Source organism: Dasypus novemcinctus, chromosome 26 (genome assembly GCF_030445035.2).
Source record: "Dasypus novemcinctus isolate mDasNov1 chromosome 26, mDasNov1.1.hap2, whole genome shotgun sequence".
NCBI classification, from domain to species: domain Eukaryota; kingdom Metazoa; phylum Chordata; class Mammalia; order Cingulata; family Dasypodidae; genus Dasypus; species Dasypus novemcinctus.
In genome coordinates, this window is record NC_080698.1 from 8,018,982 (window position 1) to 8,031,670 (window position 12,689).

At 35.3% G+C, this 12,689-nt stretch overlaps 1 protein-coding gene across 10 annotated transcripts in view; it reads right to left on the bottom strand.

The window, feature by feature from the left end:
• KIF9 (kinesin family member 9) overlaps positions 1-12,689 on the bottom strand; it is a 115,880-nt gene that overhangs the window by 11,811 nt on the left and 91,380 nt on the right. For 3 of the 10 annotated variants that reach the window (XM_058288513.1, XM_071212026.1, XM_058288512.2), the window contains one exon: positions 8,816-9,382. The exons of the other annotated variants lie outside the window; for them this stretch is intronic. In XM_058288513.1, the coding sequence (XP_058144496.1) occupies positions 9,335-9,382 (48 nt within the window). In that variant the 3' untranslated portion in view covers positions 8,816-9,334. Of the gene's footprint in view, positions 1-8,815; positions 9,383-12,689 lie in introns of those variants that run through there. 10 annotated transcript variants of the gene reach the window in all.

Sequence of the window (12,689 nt, forward strand, 5' to 3'; positions counted from 1 at the left end):
ATCACTCTAGGCTCCATGGTGTGGTGGTTGTCCTTCATTTTATGAAGCCAATATTACCCTAATACCAAAGCGAGATAAAGATACTCCAAGAAAGGAAATTATAGACCAATCTCTCTAATGAATATAGAAGCAAAAATTCTCAACAAAATACTTGCAAATCGAATCCAACAGCATATCAAAAAACTTATACATCACGACCAAGTGGGATTTATTCCTCTTATGTATGGCTGGTGTAACATAACAAAATCAGTTAACATAATACACCACATTAACAAATTGAAGGGAAAAAACACACATGATCATCTCATCGACACAGAAAAGACATTCAACAAAATCCAACATTTTTTTTAGAAGATTTGTTTTTATCTATTTCTCTCCCCTTCCTGCCCACCGCCCTCCCAATTGTCTGCTCTCTGTATTCATTCCTGTGTGTTCTTCTGCATCCGCTTGCATTATCTGCGGAACTGGGAAACTGTGTCTCTTTTAATTGCATCATCTTGCTGGGTCAGCTCTCTGTGTGTGCTGCGCCACTCCTGGGTGGGCTGTGCTTTTTTCACGTGGGGCAGTTCTCCTTGCAGGGCGCGCTCCTTGTGTGTGGGACACCCCTACTCAGGGGTGCCCCTGTGTGGCACTGCACTCCTTGCGCATGGCAGCACTGCATGGGGGCCAGCTTACCACATGGGTCAAGAGGCCCTGGGGATTGAATCCTGGACCCTCTATATGGTAGGTGGATGCTCTATCAGTTGAGCTATGTCTGCTTCCCCCAGCGTCCTTTTTGATAAAAACACTTCAAAGGATAGGAATAGAAGGAAAATTCCTCAATATGATAAATGGCATATATGAAAAACTCACGGCCAACATCACACTCAATGGGGAAAGGTTGAAAACTTTCCTTCTAAGATCGGGAACAAGACAAGGATGCCCACTGTCACCACTGTTATTCAGTATTGTACTGGAAATTCTAGCTAGGGCAATTAGACAAGAAAAATATTGAAGGCATACAAATAGGAAAAGAGGAAGTAAAACCCTCACTGTCTGCAGATGATATAATCCCATACTTAGAAAATCCTTAAGTATCCATGACAAAACTACTTGAGCTAACAAATGAGTTCAGCAAAGTGGCAGGATACAAGATCAACATGCAATAATCAGTAATGTTTTCATACACTAGTACTGAAGAAGCTGAGAAGGAAATCAGGGAAAATTTCATTTCAATAGCAACAAAAAGACTCAAATACCTAGGAATTAATTTAACCAAAGAAGTACAGGACCTATATATAGAAAACTACAAAACAATGCTAAAAGAAATTTTAAAAGACCTAAAGAAATGAAAGACATTCTGTGTTCATGGATTGGTGGAATAAATATCGTGAAGATGTCAATCTTACCCAAACTGAATTATAGATTCAATGTAATGCCAATCAAAATCCCAACAGCTTACTTTACAGAATTAGAAAAGGCAATTACCAAATTCATTTGGAAGGGAAAATGCACCCGAATAGACAAAAGCATTTTTAAAAAGAAGAGTGATATAGGAGGAATTTCACTGCCTGACCTTGAAACATATTACAAAGCTACAGTGGTCAAAACAGAATGATACTGGGATAAAGAGAGACACACTGATTAGTGGAATAGAATTGAGAACCCAGAAATAAACCCCACGTATACAGTCAACAGTTGTGTGTGTGTGTTTTTTTTTTAAAAACCTACCAAGTCCATGTTAACAGGTCAAAACAGTCTCTTCAACAAATGATGCTGGGAAAACTGGATATCTATAACCAAAATAATGAAAGAGGACCCCTATCTCACTCCCTATATAAAAATCAACTCAAAATTGATTGAAGACCTAAATGTAAAAGCCAGGACCATAAAACTACTAGAAGAAAACTACTAGGGAAACATCTTCAAGACCTTGTAGTACATGGTGGTTTCTTGGGCCTTACACCCAAAGCATGTGCAACAAAAGGAAAAATAGATAAATGGGACTGCCTCGAAATTAAACACTTTTTCACCTCCCAGGACTTTGTCAAAACTGTGAAAGGGCAGCCAACTCAATGGGAGAAAATATTTGGAAATCACATATACGATAAGGGTTTAATATGCAGGATATATAAAGAGATGTTACAACTCAACAATAAAAAGACAATCCCATTAAAAAATAGGCAAAAGACTTGAATAGACATTTGTCCAAAAAAGAAATACAAATGGCAAAGAAACACATGAAGAAATGCTCAACATCACTAATGATTAGGGAAACACAAATCAAAACTATAATGAGATATCATTTCACACCTATCAGAATGGCCACTATTAAAAAGACAAAGAACTACAAGTGCTGGAGAGGATGTGGAGAGATAGGAACACTTATTCACTGTTGGTGGGAATGCAGAATGGTACAACCACTGAGGACTGTTTGGAAGTTCCTAAAGAAGTTGAATATAGAGTTGCCACGTAACCTACAATACCACTACTGGGTATATAACCAGAAGAACTGAGAGCAGTGACACGAACAGGCTTCTGCACACTGATGTTCATAGCAACATTATTCATAATTGCCACAAGCTGGAAACAACCCAGGGGTCCATCAACAGATGGCTGATAAACAAACTGATATAGTCACACAGTGGAATATTATGCACTTGTAAGAAGAAATGAAGTCGTAAAGCATATGATAACATGGGTGAACCTGGAGGACATTATGTCGAGTGAAGCAAGCCAGACACAAAAGGACAAATACTATATGATTGCATTACTATGAGCCAAATATATCATGCAACACACTGTATGATTTTTAAAAAAGTGTAGGTATCCAGTATATTTGAGAAATGTATGTTTTTTTATTGAATTTTTTTATTCCCCCCCCCCCCCCATTCCCCCTCTTGTCTGTGTCTGCTTGTATTCTCATTAAGCAGCTCTAGGAACCAATCTTGGAAACTTCCAGAGTGGGAGAGAGGTGATTACTCTCTTGAGCCACCTCAACTCTCAGTTCTGCCACATCTTATTTTCTTTACTCTGCATTTCTTGTTGCGCCATCTTGCTGTGCCAGCTCTCAGCGTTGGCACTCCTACATGTGGCAGTTTTTCCCCTGCTGGGCAACATTTCCACACAGGGCGGCACTCCTGCACGGGGTGACATTCCCACGTGGGGCATGCTGCACGGGCCAGCTTGCCCTCACCAGGAGACCCTGAACATTGAACCCTGGACCTCTTTTATGGTAGATGGGGGCCCAATGCTTTGAGCCACATCCATTTCCTGAGACATGTATGTTATTATTCAACTGTGTTTCCTTTTTAGTTTTTAGTTGTTTAAAATTTCAATTACTAAATGTACAAAATAAACTTTAAAAAGTTCAAAACTACTAGTTATTAGGAAAATTCAGATAAAAACTACAGTGAGATACCTTTTCTAAAAAAAAACACAGAAAACTACAAGTGCTGGAGAGGATGTGGAGAAATTGTAACACTCCTTCACTGTTGGTAGAAATGTAGAATGATGGCGCCTCTGTGGAAGAGAGTTTGGCATTACCTCAAGAAGCTGAATATAGAAATGCCATATTATCCAGCAATCCTACTGCTAGGAATATATTCAGAAGAACTGAAAGCAAGGATGTGAACTGATATATGTACACTGATGTTCATAGCAGCATTATTCCCAGTTGCTAAAATATGGAAACAGTGCAAGTGCCCATCACCCAATGAATGGATAAACAAAATGTGGTATATCCATACAATGGAATACTATTCAGGTGTAAGAAGTGAAATCAGCATAGATGAACCTTGAAGACATTACGTTGAGTGAAATAAGCCAGACATAAAATGACAAATATTGTATGGTCTCATTAGTATTAACTAAATACAATGAATAAACTCTACAGAGTATATGTTGCTAGGAGATAGAATGTGGGTTGAGAATGGGAGCTGATGCTTAACGTATGTAGAATTTTTTTTAAGGTACCAGGGTCAGGGATTGAACCCAGGACTTTGTATGTGGAAAGCTGGCACTCAAACACTGAGCCACATCAGCTCCCTGAGTTGGTTTTTCCATTTGTTTGCTTGTTGTTTTGGGGAGGCATCAGAAACTGAACCCAGGACCTCCCATGTGGGAAGCAGGCACTCAACTGTTTGAGCCATATTTACTCCCTGTAGAATTTTTAATAAGGTTTATTGTGTAAGTGTGGAAATGAATAGAGTTGATAGTAACACTTTATATTGAGTATAACTAACACTGTTGATTTATAAATATAATTGTGGCTGAAAGGGGTAGTCTGTGGACATAAATATCAATTGAAAGGAAGCTAGAGAATAATCTAAGGACTGTATCACACAGTGATTTCAGTGGTGGATGATGATTGTGATTAATAGTATAAATATAAGAATGTTCTTTTACTAAGTGTTAACAATATGGTGATACACGGGAGAATTACAACTAATGTAACTTATGGACATTGTTAACAGTAATATTTTTGCAGCAATGGCAAAGAAGATATTTTATCATTTCTAAGGGACAACAATAGGAGAGTATAAGAGGATATGGGATTTTTCCTTTTGGAGTAATGAGAATGTTCTAACATTGACTGAGTGACGACAGTACAGCTCTGTGATGAAAATGAGAGCCACTGAATATATACACTGAATGGATTGTACACAGTGAATCCTGTGGTGAAAGATGGACTGTGGTTAATAAAACAAATACGAGAATGTTCTTTCATGAACTATAACAAATATATAATACTAACACAGGGTCTTGATTGGGTAGTTTAGGAAAAAATATACCAAATGCAAGATATGGACTATAGTTAGTAATTACATATACATACTAGGAGGTACTGGGGATTGAACCCAGGACTTCATACATGGGAAGCAGATACTCAGCCACTGAGTTATATCAGTTCCCCAATGAGAGTTGGTGTTTTCATTTGTTTGTTTGTTTTGTTTTTAGGAGGTACCAGGGATTGAACCTGGGACCTTGTACATGGGAAGCAGGCACTCAACAACTGGAGCTACATCTGCTCCCCACTAGTAATATTTTGACAATGTTCTCTCATAGTTTGTAACAAATGCTTCACAACAAGGCAAGGTATTGTTGGTGGGTGATGTATGGGAGCCCTGTATGATGATATGCATGTCTGTTTTGTAAGTGTACAACTTTTACTATACACTTATTTTTTTATGTATGTTCATGTATGAATGATATACTTCAATAATGTTTTTTAAATGAAAAAAAAGGGCATATTTGAAGGAAAATTAAACAGAGTTTTTAGAAATAGCTTAATAGACATAGCTAAAGAGAGCATCAGTAAACTTGAATGGGAATCTGAAGAAGTTACCCAGACTATGGCGTAGAAAGATGAGGAGGTAGAACAAAAGAGGTTTTATGAGCTATAGAGGATAGAATGAGAAAGTATAACACACATTCATGAGAGTCCTGAGAGAGAGAATAGAAAAACAAACAAACAAGTATTCAAAAAGATAATGGCTCTAGTATTCCATTCATGATAAAAATACTCAAAAAGAAAACATTAAAAACAGAAGGGCATTTCTTCAACCTGGTAAAGGGCATCTAAGAAAAATCCACAACTAACATCACAATGGTGAAAGACTGAATGTCTTCCTTCCAATATCAGAAATAAGACAAGGATATCCACTTTTACCACTTCTCTTCAAAATTGTACAGGGGTCTAGCTAGCAAAGTTAGGCAAGAAAAAGAAACAAAGCATCCATTTTTGAAAAGGAAAAAGTAAAACTATTTACAGATGACATGATTTTATATATAGAAAATCCTAAGGAATCCAAGAAAACACTGTTAGAAATAATAAATGAATTTAGAAAGTTGCAGGATACTAGATCAATATACAAAATCAACTGTATTTCTATACATTTGCAATGAACAATCCAAAATTGAAATTATGAAATAAATTCCTGTTACAATAGCACCAAAAAGAATAAAATACTTAGGAATAAATTTAACAAAACAAGTGCAAAATTTATAATCTGAAAACTATGAAATATCATTGGACAAAATTAATGAAGACCTACATGAACGGAAAGATAGTCCATGTTCATGTATTTGAAAACTAAATATTGTTAAGATGGCAGTACTCCCTAACCTGATCAACAGATTTAACACAATACCTATCAAAATCCCAACCTGGGACTTGAGGACTGTGGGAAAATAGCAGAGTAGGAAGCCACAGGATTCAGTCCCACCATCAGTTGAATTGGCAGAAACTGTCTGAATCAACTATCTTGAAACACTGAAGTCTGGCATTCAGGGAAGAGCTGAATGTAAAGGGCTGTAAACTGCAGTAAATATCAATGAATTTCACCCTCCTTGCATGGCTACCATCCCCTAGCCCCCAACTATGTGGCAGGCAGTAATGGGAACTGCAAGGACCTAGTCCTCCAAAAGCCAGGGATGTGTGGTCTAATCACTGCTTTTTATTGGCTACTTGAAATCACTGAGAGGCCAGCTCTCACGGCAGCCATTGTTGGAACTCCCATCAGGGAAAAGTGGCGGAAGAATCTTAAAGAGGTAATATGCATTTTTTTCCTTTCTCTTTCCATTTTCCACTTGGGAGCAAAAATAGCTTGGGAAAGGCATAACCGAACTGCTCCAGCCCTCAACAGCAACAAAAAAATACTATCAATCTCAGAGAAGTGGGAGAACTAGATTTCTAGAGTTAACAACATAGTACTCAAAATCTCTAGTTCTCAACAAAAAATTACAAAACATACAAAGAGGTACTGTCATCAAAATGGTGATGTAAGACATCCTCTGGAAAAGTCTCTATTCAGAATCAACTAATAAAATGACCTGTAGCAACAACAAAAGAATAAAATGACAAATCCTACTTATTTGGAACTCTGAAGTACCATAGAGACTGAAGAAGGAATCCACAAATACTGAATTGAAGAAAAAGTAAACAAAACAAAACAACTAAAAATCAGGTAGGAAATTTATGTCCTGAAACTGCCAGACTAGACATACAGGCCTTTATATATTTTGTTATAATTCACAAAATTGTGTGGGACAGAGTATAAACTATAATGTAAGCTATAATCCATGGTTAGTGGCAATGCTTCAATATGTATTCATCAATTGTAACAAATGTACTACACTAATGAAAGATGTTATTAATGTGGGAAAGTGTGGGAGTGGTAGGGAATGGGGTATATGGGAATCCCCTATATTTTTAATATAATATTTACATACTCTAAAGTATCTTTAAAATTTTTTAATGTATTAAAAATTAATAAAATTTTTAAAAAGACTTGTTTCATAAGCTTTGAAATATATATGGTGTCATGTATCTGTCATTGCAGTATCATGCAGAACAATTCCAATGCCCTAAAAATGCCCTGTAAAACTAGAAAACTGTACAGCACAAAGTTGTTTTAACTTTGTGTAATCTATAATGTAATCTATAGACCTTTGTTAGCAGCAATGCTTCAATATTGGCCCATCCATTGTAACAAATGTACCTCATTAATGTAAGATGTTAATAATAGGGAAAATTATGTAAGTGGGTATGGGAGGGGTTATATGAGAATGCCCTATATTTTTTATGAAACTTTTCTGTAATCTAAAACTTCTCTTAAAATAAAGTTAATTATAAATTTTTTTTTTTTTAAAAAGAAGAGCTGAGAAAATATGAACAGTTAAACTCAGGTTACTCTAAAGGTATAGAATAAATTGGACTAAGCATCAAAGAGAGCCTGAGCATATAGCCAATCAACAATAAAGCCCTAGGCAAGAGGGAGAAATTCACTTTCAGAGTTAACACATAAAAATAATCAGATGCCTAGACATCAGCAAATAATTGCAAGACATACTAAAAAATAGGAAGAATGGCTCAGTTAAGGGACCAAATTAAAACTTCAGAGAAGACACAGAATTTGAAACAATGAATCAGGAAGTTAAATCTCCTAAATCAATTCAAGGAGAAGAAGTTAAATATGGATACAGAGCTAAAAGATATTAAGAAGACAATGTATGAACCTAAAGAAGAGTTTGAAAGTTTCAAAAGAAACATAACAGACATTATAGGGATGGAAAGCACAATAGTAGATATTAAAAATACACTGGAGACATATGATAGCAGATTTGAACAGGCAGAAAAAAAATCTGAAAACTAGAAGAGACAGCAATCAAAATCATATAGTCAGAAGAACAGAGAAAAGAATAGAAAAACTAAGCAGGATCTCCAGAACTTGAGTAACAGCATGAAGCATACAAACATAGGCATCATGGGAGTCACAGAAGAAGAAAAGGGAAAAGGGGAAGAAAGAGTATTTGAGAAAATAATGGTCAAACATTTTCCAACTTTCATGAAAAGCATAAATAGACATGTAAAGAACCACAATGTACTCCAAACAGAATAAACACTAACAGATCTACTCCAAAGACACATAATGATCAGAATGTCAATGCTAAAGAAAAGAGAGAATTCTGAAGCAGCAAGAGAAAAGCACTTTGTCACACGCAAGGGATCCTCAATAAGACTAAGTGCCAATTTCTCATCTAAAACCAGGGAGGTGAGAAGGCAGTGGTATAATATATTTAAAGTACTGAAAGAGAAAACTTCTAGCCAAAAATTCTTTTTTAACAAATCAATTTTATTGATGTATATTAATAAAGCATAAATCCATCCAAAGTGTAGAATCAATGGTATTCAGTATAACCACATAATTGTGCATTCATGACTCCAATAATTTTTAAAGCATTTTCATTATTCCAGTAATAATAATAAAAACCAACCAAACAATCTCTCTATGCTTCCCCTGCTGTACATAGCTGCTATTCTGTTTCCTTCTAATTTATTTGTATTGATATTTTGTAATAACAGTCTTATATAAGCAATATCATTCATTCATATTTTACATGAGGTTTCACTATGTTAAACAGTCCCATGTTACATTTTTTAGCTTTCCTTATAGTAATATAAATGTCCTTAGACTTTCCCTTTCAACAACTGTCATACCCATATAATAACTCTGCTACTCACAAACAACATGATGTGCTCTCACCATTTCCATTCATTTCCAAAGATTTACAAACAACCTTTTAACTAGTTCTGCACAAATTAACCATCAGCTTTCCATTCTCTACCCTCATTCTATTTTCTGGTGACCTATATTCTAAGTATTAATTCTATGCATTTACATAATATATTTAATTCATAATAGCATAATCATACAGTATTTGTCCTTTTGTGTCTGGTTTGCTTCACTCAACATAATGTCCTCCAGGTTCATCCATGTTGTCATATGTTTCATGACTTCATTTCTTCTTACTGCTGCAAAATATTCCATCATGTGTATACACCACAGTTTGTTTATCCATTTGTCAGTCGATGAACACCTGGGTTGTTTCCAACTTTTGGCTGTTGTGAATAACACCACTATGAACATCAGTGTGCAGATGTCTATTCATGTAACTGCTCTCAGTTTTTCTGGGTATATACTTAGCAATAGTATTGATAGGTCACATGACAAGGCAATATTCAACTACCTTAGGAACTGTCAAACAGTCCTCCACAGTGGCTGTACATTCTACATTCCCACCAACAGGGAATAAGTGTTCCTATCTCTCTACTTCCTTTCCAACATTTATAGTTTTCCGACTTTTTAATAGTGGCCAGTCTAATAAGTGTGAAATGATATCTCATTGTAAATTTGATTTGCATTTCCCTAATCCCTAGTGATGATGAACATTTTTTCATGTGTTTCTTTATCATTTGTATTTCATCTTTGGATAACTGTCTTTTCAAGTCTTTTGCCCATTTTTAATCATATAATTTGTCTTTTTATTGTTGAGTTGTATGATCTTTTTATATATCATGGATATTAAACTCTTATTTGATATGTGATTGTCATATATTTTCTCCCATTCAGTCAGCTGCCTGTTCACCCTTTTGATAAAGTCCTGGGAGGTGCTAAAGTATTTAATTTTGAGGAGGTTCCATTTATCTATTTTTTTCTTTTGTTGCTCGTGTTTTGGGTGTAAGGTTTAAGAAACTACCATCTGACAAAAGATCTTGAAGATGTTTTCCTACATTTTCTTCTAGAAGTTTCATGGTTGTTGCTTTTATATTTAGGTCCTTGATCCATTTTGAGTTAAATTTTGTATAAGGTGTGAGATAGGGGTCCTCTTTCTTTCTTTTGGATATCAGTCAAAAACTCTTTATCCAGAAAAACTACCCTTAAAAAATGAGGGAGTATTTAAAATACTCAAGGACAAATAGAAACTGAGAGAGTTTGTCACCAAAAGACCTGCCCTTCAAGAAATATCACAGGGAATTCTTCAGGTTGAAAGGAAAAGAGAGAAGAGAGTAACTTGCAGTGGTGTGAAGAAGTGAAGATCTTCACTAAAGATAGCTAAATGGGTAAATGCAAACCCCAATAAAACTGTACCTTTAATGTATAATTCTAATTGTTAGTTCCTATAAGAGTAAGAATAAAAGTGTTCAAGAAAAAATCATCTTTCCTGATAATGGGCATGCAAAAATATGAAGAGGTTATTTGGGACAAAAACAACAGAGGGATATGGGAACAGAGAACATATATGCTACTGAAGCTAATTTTGTACTTTTTAAATTAGTAGGTATAGAAGTAGGTTGTGCAATTCAAACCCAAGGGTAACCACAAAGTATTTTTAATATAGTAAGATTTATTCTTAAAGAGGTGTTAAATTACAGAAAAGTTACATTGAAAGTATAAGGGATTCCCATATACCCCACCACTTCTCTTCCCACATCTTCCCCTAGGAAATATATGGAAACATAAATGAGAAAGGGGTCAGTAAGATACATCATAAAGGATCAATTATTGAGAAAAGGAGGCTGCAATATAGGAAAAGAGACAAAAATTAATATATATAAAACCCAAATGACAAAATGGCTGAAGTAAGTACTGCCTTTACAGTAATAACACTGAATATAAATGGATTAAACTCCTCAATCAAAAGACACAGATTTGAAGAATGGATTAAAAAAAAAAAGCGCAATCAAATTATGTTCTCTGTAAGAGACTCATCTTAGACACAAAGACACAAAAAGGTTGAAAATGAAAGAGAATTCATGCAAAGATAAACCAAAGAGAGCTGGGATAGGTATACTAATGTTGGACAAAATAGACTTTAAGTCGAAAGAGAAGGGACATTACTACTTACCCCACAGAAATAAAAAGGATCATAAGAGGATACTAGGAATAACTATATGCCAACAAATTAGGCAGCCTAGATGAAATGGACAAATTCCTAGAAACACACAAATAATCTGCACTGATTATAGAAGAAATATAAGATCTCAACAGAAACCAGTTACAATTAAAGACATTGAATCAGTAATCAAAAGTCTCCCAACATATAAAAGCTTAGGACCCGATGGCTTCATAGGTGAATCCTACCAAACATTGCAAGAATTAATACCAATCCTACTCAAACTCTTTCAAAAAATTGAAGAGGAGGGAACACCACCTCACTTATTCTATAAGGCCAACATCACCCTAATACTAAAGCCAGATAAAGATACTACAAGAAAAGAAAATTACAGACCGATTTTTCTTATGGATATGTATCCTCAACAAAATACTAGCAAATCGAATCCAACAGCACTTTAAAAGAATTATACACCATGATTGAGTGGGTTTTACTCCAGGTATGCAAGGATGGTTCAACTTAAAGTCAATTAATGTAATATACAATATTGACAAAACAAAGGAAAAGAAAAACACATGATCATCTCACTTGATGCAGAAAAGGCATTTGCCAAAATCCAGCAGCCCTTCTTGATAAAAATACTCAGAAAGCTAGGAATAGAAGGCAACTTTCTCAACATGATAAAGGGCACACATGGAAAACCCACAGCTAGCATAATACTCAATGATGAAAGACTGAAAGTTTTCCCCCTAAGATAAGAAGACAAGGATGCTCACTGTCATCACTGTTATTCAACATTGTACTGGTAGTTCTAGCCAGAGCAATTAGGCAAGAAAAAGAAATAAAAGGCAAACAAATTGTAAAGAAAGAAGTAAAACTTCCCCTATTTGCAGATGACATAATCGTACATATAGAATGTCCTGAAAAACCTACAACAAAGTTACTAGAACTAATAAATGAATACAGCACAGTGGCAGGGTACAAGATCAATACACAAAAACCAGTAGTGTTTCTATACACTAGTAATGAGCAATCTGAGGAAGAAATCAAGAAAAAACTCCATTTACAATAGCAACTGAAAGAATCAACTATCTAGGGATAAATTTAACCAAGAATGTAAAATACTTATACATGGAAAACTACAAAGCTTTGCTAAAAGAAATCAAAGAAAATCAAAATAAATAGAAGGATATTTCAACCTCATGAATAAATACTGTTAAGATGTCAGTTTTACTCAAAATAATTCACAGATTCAATGCAATTCCAATCAAAACTCCAGAAACCTACTTTGCATAGGGAAAAGTCCATCATAAAATTTGTTTAGAAGGATAAGGGGTCCAAAATAGCCAGAAATATCTCGAAAAGGAAGAATGATGTTGGAGGACTCACATTTCCTAACTTTAAAATTTATTACAGAACTACAGTGGTCAAAACAGCACGGTACTGGCAAAGGATAGACCAATAGACCAATGAAATCTAATTAAGAGTCTAGAAATAGACCCTCACATCTATGGCCAGTTGAGATTTGACAA